A 25628-nucleotide genomic window follows, 5' to 3' on the forward strand; every position below is an offset into this window, starting at 1 on the left:
TTTTAAGGGGGGATTGGGTGGGTTAGAATAGGGGTATGTGGGTGGTGGGTTGTAATGGGGGGGTGTTGTTTTTTTACAGGCAAAAGAGCTGATTTCTTTGGGGCATGCCCCACAAAAGGCCCTTTTAAGGGCTGGTAATTAGGGTAGGGAGATGTTTTTATTTTGGGGGGCTTTGTTATTTTATTAGGGGGCTTAGAATAGGTGTAATTAGCTTAAAATTCTTGTAATCTTTTTTTATTTTTTGTAATTTAGTGTTTTGTTTTTTTTGTAATTTAGTTTAGTGTATTTAATTGTAGTTTAGTTTAGATATTTGTAGTTTATTTAATTTATTGATAGTGTAGGTGTATTTGTAACTTAGGTTAGGATTTATTTTACAGGTAAATTGGTAATTATTTTAACTAGGTAGCTATTAAATAGTTATTAACTATTTAATAGCTATTGTACCTAGTTAAAATAAATACCAAGTTACCTGTAAAATAAATATAAACCCTAAAATAGCTACAATGTATATTAATTACATTGTAGCTATCTTAAGGTTTATTTTATAGGTAAGTATTTAGATTTAAATAGGAATATTTTAAGTAATAATATTAATATTAATTAGATTTATTTTAATAAGAATTTAGTTAGGGATGTTAGAGTTAGATAGGGTTATTATACTTAATATATATATATATAATATAATAACTATATTAACTATATTAACCCTAATATAATTAGGGTTAATATAGTTAATATAGCTGGCGGTGGTGTAGGGCGATTACATTAGGGGTTAATCTATTTAATATAGGTGGCGGCGGTTTAGATAGGGGGATTAGATCAGGGGGTAATACATTTATTATAGGTGGCGGTGGTGTAGGGGGATTTAGATTAGATTATTTATTATTATTATTATTATTATACTTTATTTATTAAGCGCCAACATATTCCGCAGTGCTTTCCATGGATACAATTCATTTAAATAAAACAATACAAGACTTGTAAGATACAGGACAAAATTTACAAACACATACAGGAGGGATTGAGGGCCCTATTCCAGTGGGAACTTACAATCTAGAAGGGTAGGAGGTTGAGAAACAGGAGGTGAGGACTGCAAGATTGAGAAGGATGTTAATACAGAGTTAGATGAGGGAAATATTAGGTAAGTGAAATTAATTTATTATTGAGTTGGGTGGTAGGCTTCCCTGAACAGAAAAGTCTTCAGGGAGCATTTAAAGGAAGAAAAATTAGGGCAAAGCCTGACAGCACGAGGGAGAGTGTTCCAGAGGGTAGGTGCTGCACGACAGAAGTCCTGCAGTCTAGCATGAGAGGAGGTGATAGTTGCGGATGCAAGGAGCAGGTCATTGTTGGATCTTAGTGGACGGGCTGGAGTATACTTGTGTATTAGAGAGGATAGGTAGAGGGGAGCGGCGTTGGTGAGAGTTTTGTATGTAAGCGTGAGAATTTTGAATTTAATTCTGCTGTGATGCAAAAGAGCTGATTACTTTGTGACAATGCCCCGCAAAAAGCCCTTTAAAGGGCTGGTAAAAGAGCTGATTTCTTTGGGGCATGCCCCGCAAAAAGCCCTTTTAAGGGCTGGCAATAGAGCTGTTACTTTGGGGCAATGTCACACAAAAGGCCCTTTTAAGGGCTGGTAATAGAGGTGATTACTTTAGGGGGATTAGATTAGGGGTTAATATATTTAATATATAGCTGGCGGCGGTGTAGGGGGATTAGATTAGGGGTTAATTAATTTAATATAGCTGGCGGCAGTGTAGGGGGATTAGATTAGGGGTTAATACATTTAATATAGCTGGCGGTGGGGTAGGAGCTCACATTAGGGGGTAAGTAATGTAGCTAGCGACGGTGTAGGAGGATCACATTAGAGGGTTATACTTTTAATGTAGGTGGCGGCGGGGTCCGGGAGCGGCGGTTTAGGGGTTAAACACTTTATTAGGGATTGCGGCGGGGGATCGCGGTTGACAGGTAGATAGACATTGCGCATGCGTTAGGTGTTAGGTTTTATTTAGCAGTTCGCGGCTGCATTTTGTGGCGAGGTGAAAATGGAGTAAGATTTCTCCATTTTCGCAACGTAAGTCCTTACTCTGTATATTGGATACCAAACTGCGCGGTTTGGTATACCTGTCTATGGCCCAAAAAACTACGGGCGAAGGCAGAAATATACAAGCGTAACTTCTAGGTTACACCGTATATAGGATACCAAACCCGCGCAAATTTTGGCGTCGCCGGCTTTTGCGGGCTACGCTGTATATCGGATCGAGGCCCATGTCTGCTTGCACCATATTAAATAGGCCCCTTAGTGAAGCTTAATAAAAATACCTCTAAATAAATTAATTATGTTGTCCTGATTTTAGGAATACCCCATATGTATAGGTTTCCAAGTAATCTTGGGAAAATATGGGCCAAATACTACAAAGAATAAATTATTGGTTTATTGCTAAAATTTGCTGTGCTTGGACTGGAAGCTAAATAGTGGTCACCCAATTCACAACTGCTATACAAAAGTATTTATTTGTAGAATTTAGACACCCCAGAGTATTTATCTAGAGGTATTTTGACACTTTGGGCCATATTACAAGTGGAGCTCTAAATATTTCTTTTCATAAAAGAGATATTTGTGCTCCACTTTGTAATAAAAGCGCACGCTAATGTGCGCTGGTATTACAAGTTGTCAGCCATTGCTGAGAAGCATTGCACGCACAAGAGCGTGCTTCCTATAGGCTCCTATGCAGCAAAGGGGGTAAGTAGCGCAGTGATTGCAGCATGTTTAAATATATATATATTTGATTATATACATATATATTTATTTATTAATATGTGTATATACACATATTAACACATAAATATATATATATATAATCATACACATATATATATATTTACTGGGAACGCACAGTTCCTATAGACTGCAATGTAAAGGCACTTTTCTGTATAATTATAAAACATATATGTATGTTCCCAGTAAATTTTCATCTAAAAATCCATTGGCTAAATGTTTTTCTGATTTGTATAAGCATCACAAAACATGACTCATATAATAATGATTTGTCCTTCAGTATATTTGAGCAGGTGATTTATTTATTTCTACCTCAAAGGATACATATAATTGCCCTTCAATCTCACATAAGAGAATCTGTACATCTAAAGAGCTGAAAAACATCTTCACGTTAGCCAACAGTAATCTGCAAAACAATGAATCACTACAACAAGTAAGAGCCTCATTCTCATGTTTATTTAGCAAGACTGGTACAGGTGCATTTAAGCAATAGGAAGTGAGCCCTGGGATTATGCAGTGAGTTTCTTTATTGTTCTTGCTGAATAAACATGGGCAAACAGTCTACTGCACTGTGTTGACTTTCATCAAATATGTTATTGATCTGATGCTGAGCTTTCATCCATTACTACAAGAATATCAAACTAGACTGACTCTAAACAAATTAAAATATGGCATATTACGTGACATATTTTAGCTTCAGAGGGCAGTAGATTTTCATTTACCAATGCCTAGGGCAGCGCACAAATTAAATACACCCCTACATTGAAATTCTTTAGCAGCATCATGGAGGATTAAAATAGTTAATGTTAAAATTGATGTATTTTGGTTTCTACTATTGCGCAACTATTAGGAAAATGTTATCCATGGAGATTTTTTTACTTTTTTTTTTATTAATTGTGATTTTTAAATGTGCTATTTAAAAAGAAAATAAGATGGACCTAAATTAGTATTGTCAAAACTAATTAGCCTTTACAAATTCATAGATGAGGATGGGAAGTTTGTAACAGTATAAATAGTGCATGTCTTCCGTACCCAGAAATATCCACTAAGAAATTCAGAATTATAGTAGAAATGTATGTGGTCACTTTGTGAAAACATTTTTTTATCATGCAGATAATTAAACGAATTGTGTGGGATTTAACTAAAAGTGCTCGTAATTTATATTTGTGATTTTTCTCAACACAGGAAAAAGTTCATGGCAATAATGATCAGAACATTGGCAGCTCCTATCTTGTGGATTCTCATTTGCCTCCTGGATGGCAAACCCGTTGTTTGTGCCTTCAGTGAGACAGTAAACCCAGAAAAATATGGAGGATTTAAAGACTTCCAAGGGATTGAGGAAGCACTATTATTGTCTAAAGTACCTTGTAAAAACTATGAACTGCTACGTTCTTCCAAAACAAGGAAAGCAATATCAAGGTTCCTTAAATTTTTGTCACAGGTAATTGCACATATGTAATACAACTACTTTATGCGTCTCCTAAAAATAGCATGTATACAATTTATATAGGAGAGGGGTTTCCCTAAAGGCTGAATAAAAGTGAGCCGTGAAGCGGGGGTAAGTGGTGCCATACCTCACCAATATGGTATAGTGGATCCAAAGGGGAGCCATGAATGGCTCAAGTTTGGAAATACACGTACACAGTATGGGATTGTGTCTATCAAATGCGGCTGGTGCACCCGGGGTGTTTGAACTTTAAAATTTATCTAGGCCTAGATTATAAGTGGAGCTTAAAATATTAGCTATATTGTCTGTTACTATCACTAGAGCTCAATCTATTTTTGCACTCATATTTGAAGACAATGTGTGTGCGATTATAGTGCTATCTGAGCAGGTTAGAAAAACGTTTTTGTTACATTTTTAACCATCCACTTAATACTAGATTGTGCGTATTTCTTAGTGCAAAACCAAGAGCAATTGATTGCGCTCTATTTGTAATCTAGCCCTTAGTTTGTAAATTCAATAATTAAACTAAAACTGTTTTATATGGAGGAAGGTGTTCCAGAAACAATAAATCTGTACCAACCGTCAAAGAAGTTTAAGATAAAACTGCTATACACCATTTAATAGATCGTTAAAAATATCAAAGCCCAATCTGGACAAGAAAAAATATTGCAAAGTTATATCTTAGAAAATCTATCAAATGTTTTCCCCCAATTTGTTCTTTTGGTGGGAGATAAGGAGGCTATTGACATCGTCAGGTGGCAGAAAGTCTGTTAGTAGTGTCATTAATCTGGCAATAAACATCTCCCTTAACAGCTAAGCACGCATCTGCAGTAAAAAAATTCTGGAATGGAGTATCTCATCCATCCTTTTAACCTCCCCTCTTCCAGATATTGCATAAATTATTACTATAATTACTATATAATGTTCATGATTTAAAAAAGACATCACACCCACTCTTAGAAGAAAAAAAAAGTGTTGTACAGTCAGAGTGGGTGGTCACAGTTTTGGGGACCAATATCTAGGGGGAAAAATAACTTTATAAAAGGTGAGTACCCCAAACTTTTACTGGACATATACTAGAGCAGTAATTAAGTGTTTATATGTTTTTACTGTCCCTTTAACAAAATGTAATCAATCATAATGTTCTATAAAATAGTAGCATCATATTTTTTTTGCAGAACTATTTTATTGAAAACAAAAGGTAATATTATTAGAATTTCAAAGTTGTTTTCTCTTTTGTAGATTATCGGTTATGTATCTGTGATAACCTTCATTATAATCGGATCTCTAGCTCGCATTATAGGTCCTTTCTTCAAAGTTTCTGGTTCATTGCAAAATCGTTACTGGAGCAGGTAGGAATAAAAGAGCCAAACAAATGTAATGAAAATAAAAGCAAATTTTGTTTTATAGACGAAAACCGTAATGCTAAATGTGCTAAATCTGTAATATCTTGAAATATGATTTATTATGTACAAGAGAGTATTGTCTATCTACTCATCTGAATACAACAGTCTTAAAAGAATATTAACCCCATCACGTCTTAGGACATTCTATGCCATCCTAATATTGATGGGCTTTAACGCTGTTAGGATGTCATGGAATGTCCTACTTTATATGGCGTCCTGCAGCTTCCAAAATACACACTGTTTCCAGCCACCAATTTGTTAAAAACAACTTTTATCTCTTAAGAAGGGTCTATGCAGCCTCGACATTTAACGCAAGCAAGTATTGGACTGGAGGTCTGTGCCTAGCAGCGTAGGCAGTCCCCCATGATCCAATCCCGGCCTTTAAATCACATAATCGCATTGACGATACAGTGATTTCATTTTTACAGCAAGTGTTTACATCAGAACTTTGTTCCGATCATAGCACTCACACCCCAGCATGAAGGTGTTAAACACTAATGGCTAGATTACGAGTTTTGCGTTATGAGCTATGTGGTGCTACCGTGCAGTTTTTTCTCACCACTCACTTACCTACAGCGCTGGTATTACAGGTTTTTACAAACCCGACGTTCAAAGGCAAGAAGTGAGCGTAGAGCAAAATTGAGCTCCATACCGCATTCCAATACCAGCGCTGCTTAAGTTAGCGGTGAGCTGGTCATACCTGCTCGTGCACGATTTCCCCATAGACATCAATGGGGAGAGCCGACTGAGAAAAAGTCTAACACCTGCCAAAAAGCAGCGTAAATCTCAGCAACCCTGCCCTATTGATTCCTATGGGGAAACACATTTTATGTTTACACCTAACACCCTAACATGAACCCAGAGCCTAAACACCCCTAATCTTACACTTATTAACCCCTAATCTGCCGCTCCGGACACCGCCGCCACCTACATTATACTTATTAACCCCTAATCTGCTGCCCCCAACATCGCCCACACCTACATTATATTTATTAACCCCTAATCTCCCACCCCCAATGTCGCCGCAACCTACCTACACTTATTAACCCTAATCTGCCGCTCCCAACGTTGCCCCCACTATATTAAATGTATTAACCTATAAATCTAAGTCTAAACCTAACCCTAACACCCCCTAACTTAAATATAATTTAAATAAAGCTAAATAAAATTACTATAATTAACTAAATTATTTAAAACGAAATACTTACCTATAAAATAAACCCTAAGCTAGATACAATATAACTAATAGTTACATTGTAGCTATCTTAGGGTTTATTTTTATTTTACAGGTAAGTTTGTATTTATTTTAACTAGGTAGAATAGTTACTAAATAGTTATTAACTATGTAATAACTACCTAGCTAAAATAAATACAAATTGACCTGTAAAATAAAACCTAACCTAAGTTACAGTAACACCTACACTACACTACAATTAAATAAATTACCTACATCAAATACAATTAAATAAATTAAATTAAATTAGCTAAATCACAAAAAAACACTAAATTACAGAAAATAAAAAACAAATTACAGATCTTTAAACTAATTACACCTAATCTAATAGACCTATCAAAATAAAAAAGTCCCCCCCAAAATAAAAAAACCCCTAGCCTAAACTAAACTATCAATAGCCCTTAAAAGGGTCTTTTGCGGGGCATTGCCCCAAAGAAATCAGCTCTTTTACCTGTAAAATAAAAATACAAACAGCCCCCCAACAGTAAAACCCACCACACAACCAACCCCCCAAATAAAAGCCTAACTAAAAAAAACTAAGCTCCCCATTGCCCTGAAAAGGGCATTTGGATGGGCATTGCCCTTAAAAGGGCATTTAGCTCTATTGCAGGCCCAAAGCCCTTACCTAAAAAATAAACCCACCCAATACACCCTTAAAAAAATCCTAACACTAACCCCCGAAGATTCACTTACCGGGAGAAGTCTTCATCCAAGCAGCAAGATTTCCTCAAGGAAGCCGGCAGAAGTGGTCCTCCAGATGGGCATAAGACTTTATCCAGATGGCATCTTCTATCTTCATCCTTCCGACGCGAAGCGGCTCCATCTTCAAGACATCCGGCACGGAGCATCCTCTTCAAACGACGTCTTCTTCGGAATGAATATCACTTTAAGTGATGTAATCCAAGATGGCATCCCTTAGATTCCGATTGGCTGATAGAATTCTATCAGCCAATCGGAATTAAGGTTGAAAAAATCCTGTTCTGAAAAGAAAGGAAAATTTCAATCCTAGGATTGAAAATGGTGTACACTTGTTTAGCACTCTCACCTAAGGGACAGAGGCTCTTGTGTTAGAACATTAAATACCAGGGGAGAAAAACGGTATAAACCGTAACAAATTAAAATTTAACCTTTATTGGGAATCACAATAAAAATTACTGTCCACAAACAAACATATATCTTGCAATTAAAAACACAGTGTGTAAATGAGGATATGATATTCAGCGTATTGTATTAGACATAGAGAATTACTAGTAGGGTTTATTCTGAACCTAGGATGAAAAATCCATAGCCAAGAAATATACCCTTTATATATAAATAGTACTAGGTAGTATTGGGTGTTATCACAAGTGCTTGGTGCGACTGAACATTCATATTCAACTTGCAAAGATCAGTAGTACACTCTAATAGCGTTATTTGCTGTGCAAAAGATGTTCATGTCAACTTTAGTGTGCTTGTAACATTTATTGATTATTGATTTATTGATTATTGATTTATTGATGACATGAACATCTTTTGCACAGCAAATAACGTTATTAGAGTGTACTACTGATCTTTGCAAGTTGAATATGAATGTTCAGTCGCACCAAGCACTTGTGATAACACCCAATACTACCTAGTACTATTTATATATAAAGGTTATATTTCTTGGCTATGGATTTTTCATCCTAGGTTAAGAATAAACCCTACTAGTAATTCTCTATGACTAATACAATACGCTGAATATCATATCCTCATTTACACACTGTGTTTTTAATTGCAAGATATATGTTTGTTTGTGGACAGTAATTTTTATTGTGATTCCCAATAAAGGTTAAATTTTAATTTGTTACGGTTTATACCGTTTTTCTCCCCCCGGTATTTAATGTTCTAACACAAGAGCCTCCATCCCTTAGGTGAGAGTGCTAAACAAGTGTACACCATTTTCAATCCTAGGATTGAAATTTTCCTTTCTTTTCAGAATAAAACAGTACACAGCACCTGACACTGTTAATTATTTGAAGGTTTATATAACCACAGTTATTATAAACAGAGAATCCTAAGAGCATTCAATAGTAGTGTCATTAGTCTTGTTTTTTCTTTTGTTGAAAAAATCCTATTGTCTGATGCAATCTGCCAATAGGATTGAACTTCAATCCTATTGGCTGATCCAATCAGCCAATAGGATTGAGCTTGCATTCTATTGGCTGATTGCAACAGCCAATAGAATGCCAACTCAATCCTATTGGCTGATTGCATCAACCAATAGGATTTTTTCTACCTTAATTCCGATTGGTTGATAGAATTCTATGGATGACGTTACCTAAAGGGGTTTTCATTCTGAAGAAGACGTAGTTTGAAGAGGATGCTCCGCGCCGGATGTCTTGAAGATGGAGCCGCTCCGCGTCGGAAGGATGAAGATAGAAGATGACATCTGGATAAAGACTTCTGCCCGTCTGGAGGACCACTTCTGCCTGCCTGAAGGACCACTTCTTTGAGGACACCTTGCTGCTTGGAGGAAGACTTCTCCCGGTAAGTGAATCTTCGGGGGTTAGTGTTAGGATTTTTTTAAGGGTGTATTGGGTGGGTTTATTTTTTAGGTTAGGGCTTTGGGCCTGCAATAGAGCTAAATGCCCTTTTAAGGGCAATGCCCATCCAAATGCCCTTTTCAGGGCAATGGGGAGCTTAGGTTTTTTAGTTAGGCTTTTATTTGGGGGGTTGGTTGTGTGGGTGGTGGGTTTTAACGTTGGGGGGGTTGTTTGTATTTTTTTTTTACAGGTAAAAGAGCTGATTTCTTTGGGGTAATGCCCCACAAAAGGCCCTTTTAAGGGCTATTGATAGTTTAGTTTAGGCTAGGGTTTTTTTTTTATTTTGGGGGGCTTTTTTATTTTGATAGGGCTATTAGATTATGTGTAATTAGTTTAAAGATCTTGTAATTTGTTTTTTATTTTCTGTGATTTAGTGTTTTTTTGTGATTTAGCTAATTTAATTTATTTAATTGTATTTAATGTAGGTAATTTATTGAATTGTAGTGTAGTATTAGGTGTTATTGTAAAATAGGTTAGGTTTTATTTTACAGGTCAATTTGTATTTATTTTAGCTAGGTAGTTATTAAATAGTTAATAACTATTTACTAACTATTATACCTAGTTAAAATAAATACAAACTTGCCTGTAGAATAAAAATAAACCCTAAGCTAGCTACAATGTAACTATTAGTTATATTGTAGCTATCTTAGGGTTTATTTTATAGGTAAGTATTTAGTTTTAAATAGGAATAATTTAGTTAATGATAGGAATTTTATTTAGCTTTATTTAAATTATATTTAAGTTAGGGGGTGTTAGGGTTAGGGTTATACTTAAGTTTAAAGGGTTAATAAATTTAGAATAGTGGCGGCGACGTTGGGGACGGCAGATTAGGGGTTAATAAATGTAGGTAGGTGGCGGTGATGTTGGGGGCAGCAGATTAGGGGTTAATAAATATAATGTAGGTTGCGGCAATGTCCGGAGCGGAAGATTAGGGGTTAATAAGTATAATGTAGGTGGCGGCGATGTTAGGGGCGGCAGAGTAGGGGTTAATATTTCACTAGTGTTTGCGAGGCGGGAGTGCAGCGGTTTAGGGATAAATATGTTTATTCTAGTGGTGGCGATGTCCGTAGTGGCAGATTAGGGGTTAACATTTTTATTATAGTGTTTGCGATGCAGGAGGGCTTCGTTTAGTGGTTAATAGGTAGTTTATGGGTGTTAGTGTACTTTTTAGCACTTTAGTTATGAGTTTTATGCTACGGCGTTGTAGTGTAAAACTCATCACTACTGACTTTAGAATGCGTTACGAATCTTAGAGGTAGAGGCTTTACCGCTCACTTTTTGGCCTCCCAGGACAGACTCGTAATACCGGCGCTATGGAAGTCCCATTGAAAAAAGACTTTAAGAAGTTTACATAAGTTGGTTAGCGGTAAGGCCAAAAAAGTGTGCGGTGCCCCTAAACCTGCAAGACTCGTAATGTAGCGGTAGTGAAAAAGCAGCGTTAGGATCTGTTAACACTGCTTTTTTCAGTTTACCGCAAAACTCGTAATCTAGCCATCTATAACTGCTAGACATAACAATGTGTTCAGATCCAAAATTAGCCTAGGAACAATATGTCCCTTTAACTAATAATAGCACTGGAAGTGTCACTACCGTAACTTTATATTTTCTTGCTTTCAAAAAATGTATTTACCCAGATGTTAAATTGTTATGGAAACAACATTTTGGCCACATTTGTTTCAGTTTGTAATACATAAATTATTATATTGCAACAATTTAATAATCCAGCTATGCAGATGGAAGTGCCTACATTTCTTGTAACTACGTTTGTTTTCAAAATCTTTTTGAAAATAACGTGATTGTTATTATTATTATATTGTGTATATACTTCTTGTTTGATATTGGGGTCTGTGCAAAGCAGGATGTGAGAGGTGCTGGAGAAATTTTATACAATTTTTAGCCTTTTCATTCTGTGGTGAGGATGCGCTGTGTAATAATATAATAAAAGTGCATCATGAAATGAAAATTCGTTTCCAGATGTTAAGAGTACAAAGCTATTTTATTGCAACTTCAAAATGATGAATAGCTCATTTTAGTTTTATTTTGTATCTGACATTAACAAAACAAAACAAATTAGTTCATAATAGATCAGTGGTCTTAAAGTACCAGCCCCAGGGCCAAATGTGACCCTCAAGATAGTTTCATGTGGCCCTTCCTTGTTTAATAGGTAAACCATTAATTTGGGCCGTCAGTGTTTTTTTAGGGTTCTAAGAGGTGTAACTAGTTGATGTTCTATATAGGCACTCACAAGATAAATATAGAGACAAGTGTCCACTGTAGACTCCCATCATGCACTGCTTGGATAAATATCACTTTTTAGGTTGTTATAAAGTTCCAGAATGATCCCTTCACTTGGCACTCACAAGATAAATATAGACAACTGTGTACGTCTATTGTGGGCTACAACTCCCACCATGCACTACTACTTGGGTAAATGTCACTTCCAGTTCTTAGTATATTCATTTCCGGAGCTCTTACTCAGTTCAAGCAGCAACCATGGGAGAAGAACACATTAAACTGAGGCCTCCAAATACAATGAACTTGATACCCATTTTATAGATAGTTTTGTATTTCATCAAACAACAGTTTAAATTGAACTATTTATACCACTTTAGTGAAAAGACAAGAAATCTAGCTAATATCATATGTATTTTATTGTTTATATCTCCCTCAGTCCCATAATAACACTCCATCTTTATAAAACCCTGTTTGCTAATGCTATTGCTATACATACTTTAAAAAATCAACTCCCTATTGGGCAGCATTACGGAATAAGTTGAATTAAACCAATAAAATGACAAATAACCCTAAAAATATTTATTTATAAAATGCTAAAATATTATTTAGTGATGAAAAAAAATATTTTTGTAAATTAAGTTTGCCACTGCACTTTGCATTTTTGATGCTGAGGTAATGACATTAAATGAAGCAAAAAAAGTCATATTTTTCATTGAGAGTAAAGGGGTAGCATTCGCAGCTTAATAAATCTACTCCATGGGGCCGATTTACTAAAGTGCAGACGGACATGATACAATGTAGCATATCATGTCCGCCTAACATCAATAAATGCAGACAGCATACAGGTATTCATATATTACACATCAAGTGGCCTGTTATTTAACTGATTGTGCTAGTTATTGAGGGACATTTCTTTGACTAAGGGACTGTAAACACCATTTGTGTTGTGTTGGTATAGAATAATATATCAGCTAAGTCTTATTGTTTTTAACAAATTAACATCCTTTTAAAGGGACAGTCTAGGCCAAAATAAACTTTTATGATTCAGATAGAACATGTAATTTTAAACCATTTTCCAATTTACTTTTATTACCAATTTTGCTTTGTTCTCTTGGTATTCTTAGTTGAAAGCTTAACCTAGGAGGTTCATATGCTAAGTCTGTCAAAAGAACTGAAATAAAGGGGCAGTTTGCAGAGGCTTAGATACAAGATAATCACAGAGGTTAAAAGTATATTAATATAACTGTGTTGGTTATGCAAAACTGGGGAATGGGTAATAAAGGGATTATCTATCTTTTAAAACAATAAAAATTCTGGTGTAGACTGTCCCTTTAACTACAACTATTTATCAATCGCCAAGCTCCACCCACAATTTGACCTTTTTGGAGGAACTAATCTGGGCTTTAGTCTACAGAAAACAAGGATATTCATGTGCATTATGTTAGTATAGAGTACATTATTTTGAAGCTGTTATCAGTTAAATAAATTTAGAGAAATAAATATAGCAGAGTCAGCCTTGAGCATTCATCAGGCCACAATTCAAGTTCTGAGAATTAGAAATCCTCCTAAATGACATTAGAATAAGTAAAATAAATAATGAAAGTATGTTTCAAAGTGTGTTTTATTAGTTATAACTAAACATTTTATAAAAAAAAAAGTCTTTAGCTGTCGATTTAAATATCAATATATTTATACAGGGAGTGCAGAATTATTAGGCAAATGAGTATTTTGACCACATCATCCTCTTTATGCATGTTGTCTTACTCCAAGCTGTATAGGCTCGAAAGCCTACTACCAATTAAGCATATTAGGTGATGTGCATCTCTGTAATGAGAAGGGGTGTGGTCTAATGACATCAACACCCTATATCAGGTGTGCATAATTATTAGGCAACTTCCTTTCCTTTGGCAAAATGGGTCAAAAGAAGGACTTGACAGGCTCAGAAAAGTCAAAAATAGTGAGATATCTTGCAGAGGGATGCAGCACTCTTAAAATTGCAAAGCTTCTGAAGCGTGATCATCGAACAATCAAGCGTTTCATTCAAAATAGTCAACAGGGTCGCAAGAAGCGTGTGGAAAAACCAAGGCGCAAAATAACTGCCCATGAACTGAGAAAAGTCAAGCGTGCAGCTGCCAAGATGCCACTTGCCACCAGTTTGGCCATATTTCAGAGCTGCAACATCACTGGAGTGCCCAAAAGCACAAGGTTTGCAATACTCAGAGACATGGCCAAGGTAAGAAAGGCTGAAAGATGACCACCACTGAACAAGACACACAAGCTGAAACGTCAAGACTGGGCCAAGAAATATCTCAAGACTGATTTTTCTAAGGTTTTATGGACTAATGAAATGAGAGTGAGTCTTGATGGGCCAGATGGATGGGCCCGTGGCTGAATTGGTAAAGGGCAGAGAGCTCCAGTCTGACTCAGACGCCAGCAAGGTGGAGGTGGAGTACTTTTTTGGGCTGGTATCATCAAAGATGAGCTTGTGGGGCCTTTTCGGGTTGAGGATGGAGTCAAGCTCAACTCCCAGTCCTACTGCCAGTTTCTGGAAGACACCTTCTTCAAGCAGTGGTACAGGAAGAAGTCTGCATCCTTCAAGAAAAACATGATTTTCATGCAGGACAATGCTCCATCACACGCGTCCAAGTACTCCACAGCGTGGCTGGCAAGAAAGGGTATAAAAGAAGAAAATCTAATGACATGGCCTCCTTGTTCACCTGATCTGAACCCCATTGAGAACCTGTGGTCCATCATCAAATGTGAGATTTACAAGGAGGGAAAACAGTACACCTCTCTGAACAGTGTCTGGGAGGCTGTGGTTGCTGCTGCACGCAATGTTGATGGTGAACAGATCAAAACACTGACAGAATCCATGGATGGCAGGCTTTTGAGTGTCCTTGCAAAGAAAGGTGGCTATATTGGTCACTGATTTGTTTTTGAATGTCAGAAATGTATATTTGTGAATGTTGAGATGTTATATTGGCTTCACTGGTAAAAATAAATAATTGAAATGGGTATATATTTGTTTTTTGTTAAGTTGCCTAATAATTATGCACAGTAATAGTCACCTGCACACACAGATATCCCCCTAAAATAGCTAAAACTAAAAACAAACTAAAAACTACTTCCAAAAATATTCAGCTTTGATATTAATGAGTTTTTTGGGTTCATTGAAAACATGGTTGTTGTTCAATAATAAAATTAATCCTCAAAAATACAACTTGCCTAATAATTCTGCACTCCCTGTATGGTTATTATTTTTAGTATTCACATTTCTGTAAACTTTTTGTAATAGAAACTGATTTTCTTTATAGCTCACAATTAAAAAAAAAACTGAGCTCCTGTTTAATGTCTGGTAAGAGTTTATGCTCTGCTTTACGATAGATTGAAAATATTTTCAATAGTCACTAAATAGAGAAGGTGATTTAAAGGGACACTCAAGTCAAAATAAACTTTTATGATTCAGAAAGAGCATGCAATTTTAAGACACTTTCCAATTTACTTCCTTTATCATATTTTGCACAATCTTTTTATATGCAGATTTTTGGAAGTACCAGTTCTGACTGAGCATGTGCACAAGCTCACCGGGTATACGTATACTAGTTTGTGATTGGCTGATGTCTGTCACATGATACAAGGGGACGGAAAATGGGAGAAAAAATGAATTTGTCAGAAGAAAAAAAAAATCTACTGCTTATTTGAAATTTAGAGTAGGTGTTTTTGCATTGTCTTTTTATTATGCACTCAGTAATTATGCAATTCTACTGCATTGAGTGATCCTTTAACCATGCATGAAAATGACCAATTACTATAATGAAAGTGTTAACATACTAAAATGCTGTTCTCAACCTCTAGGTATACAGACATGGAAGATAAATGCTTTGATGAAACTTGCATACAACATAACCGTAGGATCGCTGAGAGGTGTATAAATAAATACTTTAAAGATGTTGAGAGAATAATTGATGACGAAGAAAAACAAGGCACATACCCTGATCAACTTTTAGAGTACTTAGACAAATGGTACCATTGTAGGCCCCCAATTGGTATTGAGAATCTATCTGCGTCACAACATTAAATTTGTTTACAGTACTTCTTCTAACGTTGTAGGTTGAAACTGTGCTGTAAATACTGTAGCTACGGGAGCCCACAAACTACAAATGTCAAACAGACCAGAGACTGCTACTTGTGATGTAAGTTTTTGTTTTTAAATTTTAGGAAAATGTATGCTCAAGGTAAACCAAATGATTTTTCAGTGACTACCCAGCTGCAATGTCGATATGTAACCCTTTAATCTTAAAGGGACATTGGCATTGCAAGAAGAGGAACAAATAAATTATACTTCAATTATATTTCCCTGCTTTTTATTTAAAAGTTTTTTGTTTTTTTTTACAAATTTCCAAAAAAGTCTCATATTTTATATTCATATCCAGCACAATATTGACATAACATTGAAGCAGTTCACAATCATTTATTTATTTTACAGGAAGAAATGGGCACTTACCACCAAGCAATCTACAACCCTTTATATAGGCCCTGTTTAAGCTTAAAGGGATATGAAACCAAACATTTTCTTTCATGATTCAGACAGAGCATGTCATTTTTAAAAAGTTTCCAATTTACTTCTATTCATAAATTTGCTTCATCCCCATGATATTCTTTGCTGAAGAGATACCTAGGGTAGGCATTGCAGGAAATAGCCCTGCCATCTATTGCTCTTGCAAATGCATAACATTCTTGCAAAACTGCTGCTATATTGTGCATGGGCAGGCTGAGTTTATGTCCCTGCTTTTTAACAAAAGATAACGAAGAAACATTTATAATAGAAGTAAATTAGAAAGTTGACCTTGTACATGCTGATGTGAGGCTTGTGTAAAGCTGCTTAGCCATGGAAACCCATTTAATAAAGCTCCTGATGCACAGTTCATGTGTTGATGTTAATTTCAGAGTCAGCGTGGGACTCTGCAGTGAATGATACAACAGATTCTAAGTAATTTTTACACCCTACGCACATAAGCACTGCTCTGTGAGTTTGGACGGTCTTCCAATTGGTGGCTGGGCTATTGCTGCTCCTAGTGATTTCCACTTCACAATAATAGCACTTACAGTTGACCAGGAAAGATCTAGTAGGGCAGAAATTTCACAAACTGGCTTGTGGCAAAGGTGGCATCGTGAGGTCTTTAGTATGACCCCTTGTACTGACAATGTTTGTATATGGCTTTATTTTATCCACTTCTTAGCTGAAACATCTGAGCTCAATCATTAATATTGGTGCCCATATACTTTTGGCCATATAGTGAGTCTGACCATTCATTTTCTACTCGCTCTCCCCCATTATCCAACCACATATTATTGCTGCACCCTGTGCTCTCTATCCCCATCTTGGTGTTGCGCTCTCTCTTCCACACGCTATATGCCGGCTACACATTACGAACCTCAGCACTGCAGGCAATTAATTGAGCTACACAAGTCCTCCCTCTCTGTCTTTCTGCCTCTCTCTCTGAACATTAGGTGGAGGATTATAGACATTACCTTCTAATTAAAGGACTCTTCAGATGAAATCTTCACGAGCTGCAACCCTACCTTAACAAAGCAACTTTACACTTCTGAGCTCATGTGGCATAAACTGTGATAATATTCAGTATATTTTATTGTCATATTGACAAATGGCCACAATTGCACTTTCTAATGGTAATCAATAAGACTGTAGACTGCTAATGGATTTAAAGAAGAAATCATTTTGAGATTGTGAAAATTTAACACGTAAGTTTGCATAAATAATGCTTTTTGTGGCTGAGTTTTATTTCTGAGGTGCTTGCTCAATTAAAGGGACACTGAACACACATTTTATCTTTCGTGATTCAGATAGAGGGGCCTATCTATCGAGCTCCGAATGGAGCTTGATGCCCCGTGTTTCTGGCGAACCTGCAGGCTCACCAGAAACAGCCGTTATGAAGCAGCGATCACAAAGACCACTGCTTCATAACCTGCCCGCCTGCTCTGAGCAGGCGGACAGACATCGCCGGAAATCAACCCGATCGAGTACGATTGACACCTCCCTGCTGGAGGCCGATCGGCCACGAGTCTGCAGGGGGCGGCGTTGCACCAGCAGCTCTTGTGAGCTGCTGGTGCAATGCTGAATACGGAGAGCGTATTGCTCTCCGCATTCAGCGAGGTCTTGCAGACCTGATCCGCACTGTTGGATCAGGTCCACAAAACCTTTGTTAAATAGAGGCCAGAGCATGCAATTTTAAGCAACTTTCTAATTTACACCTATTATCAATTTTTCTTCGTTCTCTTGCTTTCTTTATTTTAAAAATAAGGCATCTACTCTATTTTTTTGGTTCAGAACCATGGAAAGCACTTGTTTATTGGTGGGTGAATTTATCCACCAATCAGCAAGAACAACCCAGTTTGTTCACCAAAAATGGGCCGGCATCTAAACTTACATTCTTGCATTTCAAATAAAGATACCAGGAGAATGAAGACAATTTGATAATATGAGTCAATTAGAAAGTTGCTTAAAATTGCATGCTCTATATGAATCACAAAAGAAACATTTTTGGTTCAGTGTCCCTTTAATGTCATTTTGCAGTAATTGTTTTTTTAATTTTGTGTACATATCTGCTTGATAAAGATCTCAGCAAAGTTGTTCCTATTTTTTCTAGTGCACAGTATGATAGAATGCGTCTATTTTAACAGTTGTATGATATGCAAATATTTTTATAAAATCTGTAATATTAAAGCCACTTTGTATCTCATGATGACATTAAAAAAAAACTGTATACTATGCAAAACCATGCACTTTCACTGTATAACATTAACCTGTGTATGCAAAAGCTCAAAAAAAAGACTTTAAAGGGATACTAAACCCAATTTTTTTCTTTCATGATTCAGATAGAGCTTTCTAATTTACTCCTATTATCAATTTGTCTTCATTCTCTTGCTATCTAAACTAAGGAGCCAGCACATTTTTGGTTCAGACCCTGGACAGCATTTAGCCACCAGTCAGCAAGCACAACCCAGGTTGTGAACCAAAAATGGGCTGGCTTCTAAACTTACATTCTTGCTTTTCAAATAAAGATAGCAAGAGAATAAAAAAATGATAATAGGGGTAAATTAGAAAATTGCTTAAAATTGAATGCTCTTTCTTAATCATGAAAGATAACATTTGGGTTCAGTGTCCCTTTACAATGTGGCAATATACTATAAATTTATACATATTATAAATATATATTTGGTATAAAAATTTAGGTAAATAACAAGCAGGGCAGGCAATGAAATTATTATAATAAATCTTTACTTTGCATTTATGTAAGATGACCAGATATTCCAGATCCCAAATCAGGACTCCTCAGACCCAGATTCGGGACGCATCTTAAATGTTGAGAAGGTGTTAAATAAACTGTTGAAAATGTTTAATTTATACAGGCACATGAAAATGGTTTACCTACAATGAAAGTGAATAATAAAAAATATTGCTAAGATAAAACTAATGTTATCCTTACTGTAAAATAAAGTAGAAGTGTGAATATTCCTAAGGAGGTCTCTCTTTATCAGAAGCATCTTAAAAAAAGAACACAAGATTTCTTGTCACTAACATTGCCTTTAGGTTGTCCACAAAAAGCTGAATTTTGTCACTGGTTGATATACTATTTATATATTTATTTATTTATTTATTTATTAATGGATTTTCATTCTTTTTTTTTTCTTTTTAATTTTATTTTTGTATTAAGAACATTACATAGAAAGTAAAATAAGACTGGTTATATAGAATACAGCTATGCAAACATTTACATCATAGTTGATAGATGGACTTGTATTCACGGAAGTGCAGTCCTCATTTTCTATCCCCTGAAGAAGGTTGGACACTTTTGGTCCTATATTAACATTATGAATGAAAACTGAGGGGTTTTCATAAACACAATAAACAAGAACTTAAGAAAAGTAACACAGAATATTGCATCTATAAGAAGAATATTGTGATGGTATGATAGGTTAAAACTTGGTGTAAAATAACAAAAAAATAAAATAAAAACTAGATGCAATTTACCAGAACTGATTGATTAAAATACAACCGCACCTTTGTTATCATATATGGGTTGGGCTTTGAGGAATAGGGGTGTCAAACGTTTATTTTAAACATCAATTAGCCGGGGCTAAATCTCAAAGTTATAGATGTTAAATCCTTATGCTAATGCAGAAGCAATACACCAGACGTGAACTAGCCAGTCCCCACACCACCCCGGCCGCCGGCGGCTGGAGAAGGAGCCAGACACATCCAATCAGTGCATTCTCCGCTTTGTCTACCAATAAGGCCTTTAAAATTTACCATATTGCGGACTTCCGGTGGGCGGGCGCTGTGAATGGAAGCAGGGGAAAGGAGCTCCGGACCTTAAGCCACTGTAACTTAATAAACCCTAAAGTATTAGCCCAAAATTAGCCACATTCCTTGGCAGGGGTCATCTACTCCTGTCCGGAGTGACATCGTTATCGGCAAGGAGTCTACCACCTGACTCCCCCACCGCGGAGCACCGCTTGAAAGAAGCAGAAGGAGAGTGGCGGCAGTGAGCCGCCCTGTAGCAACCCAGGACTCAAATCGGAAGGCAGCGACAGACATACAAATCACCTACCAGTGACCTCCGGCGACAAAGACAGGCAGGTCTGGTCGAGAGGGTGAGTCTGAGCTTTGGCGGCAAAACGCCATCTTGCATTACCGGAGGGGTTAGAGAAGGAGAGTGACGCACATACAGCGCAGTGAATTCCCCAGCTAAACAAAGTTAAATCCCAGGGGCAAAACTACATTAATAGGCTGGGCAGACTAGACATGGAATAACGCAGCTTATAATACCCAGAATAGAAATCACAGGCCCAGGATTAGACTCCTCACTGAGCATGGCACTTCTCTTTCACTACAAGTAACACATAAGCAGAAGATTCCAACAGCCCAGTGCCAGCATTAGGTAACTGACATCTCTCGGCACAGATGCTGCAGGATTGGTAAAGCAAACTACTACTAGCAAGTGGGGTATAATTGCTGGGAGAGAGGGATAAAGAGACATTACAAGTGAAAGTTTGGCTACTAATCCCATACCCCCTGTAGCTGAGTGATTGAACTGATAGGAACAGCTCTGACCACCTGTTCCCCTGACATCTTCTGGAGGCTCTACAGATATAAACACACAGATAAAGCACAGGGGCCCCGGTGTACGGGACTTAAACCATCTGTGAACACAAGAATCTACCCAATACCGGCTGGGGGGATATCCTCACAGCTCTCTCTGATACCTTTATATAATTATTCAGTGACTGAGGAGGGGACACCGCTCCTAGCCGCAATGCAAGGCTAAATCAAATGGGCATATCCCCCCCCGCTCACCCACCGCTTATGAAAGCTTGCTAGACACCCTAGGAGACCTGGTACCTTCAGACCTGGCTGCCATTACCCACTTAATTTTCACCCTTTAGTAATGGTGTCACCTCAGTAACGGAGACATCTCAGTAACGGTGCCATCTTTGCAGCACACAGTTGGAATAGCAACTGTGAACCCCCCAGAACTGTATGCAAAAATATTACGACTCTTACTCCAAAAAAACAGACACAATGACAAACAGATTGAAGAATGCAGATAAGAAAAGACACCAGTCAGAGCACCAACAGGCTTCAGGGCAGGTTGAAGATGTGTCACCCATCAGCCTCATGGACACCCACCCAATTGTTACCCAGATCTCAGCATTATTTCTACCAAAAATTGAACAGCTTCAGACAGGCATGGACTCACTCACGGCAGAGGTTAAATCTTTTAATGGTAGACTGACACAGGTGGAGCAAAAGGTAGCAGATGGGGAAGCCCGTCATAGGGGAACTACAACTCAGGTTCACACCCTACAACAGCAGAACGAACGGCTGTGGGCTAAGATTGACGACCTGGAAAACAGGTCACGCCGTAACAATTTGAGGATAGTGGGGGTCTCTGAGTTACTCCCAGGCTCCCAACTAATTGAGTTTGCAGAAAGAACCCTGCCGGGACTGCTTAACATCTCCAAAGAGTATCTACCCTATACAGCAGAAAGAGCACACAGGGTGGGTGACCAGAGGAAGCAAAGTGAAAAAAACCAACCACCAAGGCAAGTCATGGTGAAATATCTCAACTTTAAAGATAAAATATCTATCCTACAAGCATACAGGAAAGCTCCACAACTAGAATACAATGGAAAAAGAATCTACCTGTTCCAGGACTATTCTGCGGCAGTAGCTGCCAGAAGACGGGAATTTTCACCATACTGCAAACAACTTCTAGAACAAGGCCGAACGGCAGCCCTGCTGTTCCCAGCCAGACTGAGACTTCACACTGCAAGAGGACCACTATTCTTTGACTCACCAAGTTTGCTGAAACTTCACTTACAAAGAGAGGGAGAGGAACGACAAATTGCAGATGAAGATGACGCCGCTGCTTAAGCCAGCGGTTGGTGCCAGGTCAATGGACCATATATAATAAAGAACAGGCAAAGCTACAGCACTGAAAACATGTATCCTTGAAAAGTGAGGGGGGGGGTGACCCCCCCTTCTTGTTTCTTGTTTTTTTCTTGTTCTTGTTTTTTTTTTTTGTTCTTTTTTTTTTAGACGAGAACTCAAGTCCTTCGTTACATATTTGGGACTGTTGGAGGAGGGGGCAATTAACCTAATTGTTTCTTGTTATATGTATTGTTTATTGTATGCACTAACCATTTGAATTCAGGGAAGAGCTGACCTGTCCTGCCCAGAGGCGCCACTCCGGGGGGAAAGGAGAAGGTACGGGTGCAATCCACGTAATAGTGAGTACTGTTTTCCTTACACACTTCATAAAAGGCTCGCGCAACAACATATATCCTAGTACCTAGTCTTTAGATCTACACATCTAACAAGCACTCACTAGAACTCAAAATGAAACTGACTACATGGAATGTAGGAGGGATCACGTCCCCAATTAAGAGAAAAGTGATACTTAGACAGCTAAACACTATGAGGACGGATATAGCAATATTAGAGGAAACACACCTTTCGCAGAAAGAGCATCAAAAACTCAAGCAGAGCTGGGTGGGGGAGGTTTTATACACCACCTATGAAGGGAAGAGAGCCAGAGGAGTAGCAATTCTTTTCCGTAAAAATCTAAGCTATAAGGTCACACAAACTGTTACAGACCCGGAGGGAAGATACCTGATAGTCAGACTACAAATAGGAGCACTACATATAGTACTCTGTGGGGTGTATGGTCCCCACACAGAAAAGAAAACATTTCTGACTCAACTACAAACTCAGCTCATCCAGTTTGCAGAGCTCCCAATTGTAATGGGGGGCGACTTCAATATTGCCCCACACACACCAGCAGACAGGTTTCGTAACCCAGACTATGCCCCGCAAAAGACAACAATATGGAAAGGTTCCAAGAGGGAAACCCGTATCTTACTTAACTTCAGACACACCTTATCCCTCTCGGATGTCTGGAGAGATAGAAACCCAGAGGCCCGAGACTACACCTGCCTACATCCAGCGAAAACAACCCTATCCCGCATAGACTACTTCTTAGTTACCAGTTCCTTTTGTCCCCGCATAACCGACATCAAAATTGACCCCATAACGATTTCAGATCATGCCCTGGTTTCACTCCACATAGACACAGATGCTCCACACAGACAAGCACACAGGTGGCGATTTCCGTCACACTTATACCACAACCTCAATTTACGTAAATACCTGATAGGGGAATGGTTAACATACAAAGAACTGAACGCACAGCATCTAGGTGACATTTCACTATTCTGGGAATCAGCAAAGGCGGTGTTGAGAGGGGTGGTTATGGCATATGCGGCCAAAGTTAGAAAAACACGAAGAGCGAGGGGGGAACTACTCTTACGTCAGATACTAAATGCCAGAAACAAATACTTGAGACATCCTACAGAACAGAACAGAAATAAATTTAGGGAGGTTAAGGACCTGAGAGACACTTATCTGATACAAACAACGGTTGCTGCCCAAAACCGCTCACAGGCTAAATATTACAGGTACGGAAACCGTACGGGGAAATTATTGGCTCGGCTCACAAGGTTAGATAGAAAGCCAAACACTATAGTGGCCATCAAGGACAAAGACAATATACTTACTCAAGACTCAGAAATACAGCAGGCATTCACCTCATATTACTCTAACTTGTACGACTCTCAAGATATAGACATAGAAAAGAAAGACGCATTTTGGAGAGAGTTAACATTACCACAGCTAAATGAGGATCAGGTAGGGAAACTCAATGCCCCAATTCAACCCCTAGAAATTACAAAGGCCATCGATTCGCTCCCTCTAGAAAAAACCCCGGGACCTGATGGACTGCCCGGGGAATTCTATAAAATGCTCGGTGGGGAGACGGTGGACACTCTTGCCCTACTATATAACGCAATCCTAGAAGGAAAAGCAAAATTAACCAATAGATTCGCAGAAGCAAATATTACAGTCCTCCCCAAACCTGACAGGGACCCCCTACTCACAGCATCCTACAGACCAATCTCCCTGCTAAATTCGGACTATAAATTACTCACCAAAATATTGGCCAATAGGCTGGCGGGGGTACTCCCCCTCCTAGTTCAGGAAGACCAAACCGGGTTTGTTAAGGGAAGGTCCGCGGTTAAAAATATGAGAAAATTGCAATTAGTATTAACACACTTTTGGGAGAGACGGGGCGAGGATCGAGATCAGAATGAGAAAGAGGCCTGCCTGATTCTAGTGGACGCTGAAAAAGCATTCGATAAAATATTATGGGACCATTTATTTACCACCCTGAGACAATTTGGCATACGGGGACCCTATTTGAGAGCTATTGAGACACAACACTCCCCAAGCGGCGATCCTGATAAACGGGAAGCCATCAAAGACATTCTCTCTCAGGAGGGGCACGAGGCAGGGGTGTCCTCTTTCACCCCTCCTGTTTGACCTAGCATTGGAGCCCCTAGCGATTAGGATCAGGAAAGAGACAGCAGGGCTGAGTATAGGCAGGGAGACAATACACATGTCACTCTTTGCAGATGACATGATACTTTACACAAGAGACCCCAGGGAAAACATCCCTAAAGTACTGAGGGTGATAGCTGAGTTTAGTGATATTTCGGGATACAGGATAAATAAAGATAAGTCTGAACTACTATGGCTACAGAACAATGACCCTAGTGTACCATTGGAAGATAACTTTAAAGTGATCTCACACACATTTAAATATCTAGGTATCAATCTGACTAGAAATCCCACCCAATGGTACGCAGTCAATTTCAAACCACTGTTGCAAAACCTAAAACAGAAACTTTTGACCTGGGCTTCACTACCCCTGACCTTATCGGGGAGAGTGGGGCTTATTAAAATGATCCTGTTCCCTAAGCTCCTCTATACCCTGCAGATGCTCCCTGAGCTGCTGCATAAAAAAGACCTTGGGACACTAAACAGGGACATTCTACACTTCATCTGGAGGGGGAAAAAACACAGAATCAGTTATCAGAAAATGACTTGTCAACCAGAGTGTGGAAGCTTTGGACTTCCTAACATCGAATATTATAACTGGGCAGCTTTAACAAAGTATGTGATGGACTGGTTGGTGGATGGGGGGCATTTTACCAATTATGCACTAGAATCAGAAATTATCAAACCATGGTCATTAAAAATGCTCCCACACATGAATCGAGCTCAGGCAGACCCCATACTGGGAGGGGCGGGTCTTTTCCGTCACCCCATAAGAGCATGGTGGAAGCTGTGCAGGACACTGGGAGTCTCGCACAATCACACAACTTTTCTGCCCCTTAGGGGTAACCCAGACTTTCCCGCAGGATTCACCACAAAACCATTTAAGCAATGGGAGGAATGGGGGGTTAAGAGCCTGAAACAAATACTATCAGACGATAGGTCCACAGTCCGTCCATTTATTGAATTACAGAGAGACTATGGTATACC

General features: G+C 38.2%; 1 protein-coding gene across 3 annotated transcripts in view; it reads left to right on the top strand.

Moving 5' to 3' along the window:
• Positions 1 to 16014, top strand: part of LOC128640100 (calcium homeostasis modulator protein 3-like) — a 58114-nt gene extending 42100 nt beyond the window's left edge. For all 3 annotated transcript variants that reach the window (XM_053692443.1, XM_053692441.1, XM_053692442.1), the window contains 3 exons: positions 3962 to 4217; positions 5466 to 5575; positions 15518 to 16014. In XM_053692443.1, the coding sequence (XP_053548418.1) occupies positions 3962 to 4217; positions 5466 to 5575; positions 15518 to 15740 (589 nt within the window). In that variant the 3' untranslated portion in view covers positions 15741 to 16014. The remainder of the gene's footprint in view (positions 1 to 3961; positions 4218 to 5465; positions 5576 to 15517) is intronic.
• Positions 16015 to 25628: the final 9614 nt, after the last annotated feature.

The sequence above is a fragment of the Bombina bombina genome, chromosome 9 (assembly GCF_027579735.1).
Source record: "Bombina bombina isolate aBomBom1 chromosome 9, aBomBom1.pri, whole genome shotgun sequence".
Classification (NCBI taxonomy): Eukaryota; Metazoa; Chordata; class Amphibia; order Anura; family Bombinatoridae; genus Bombina; species Bombina bombina.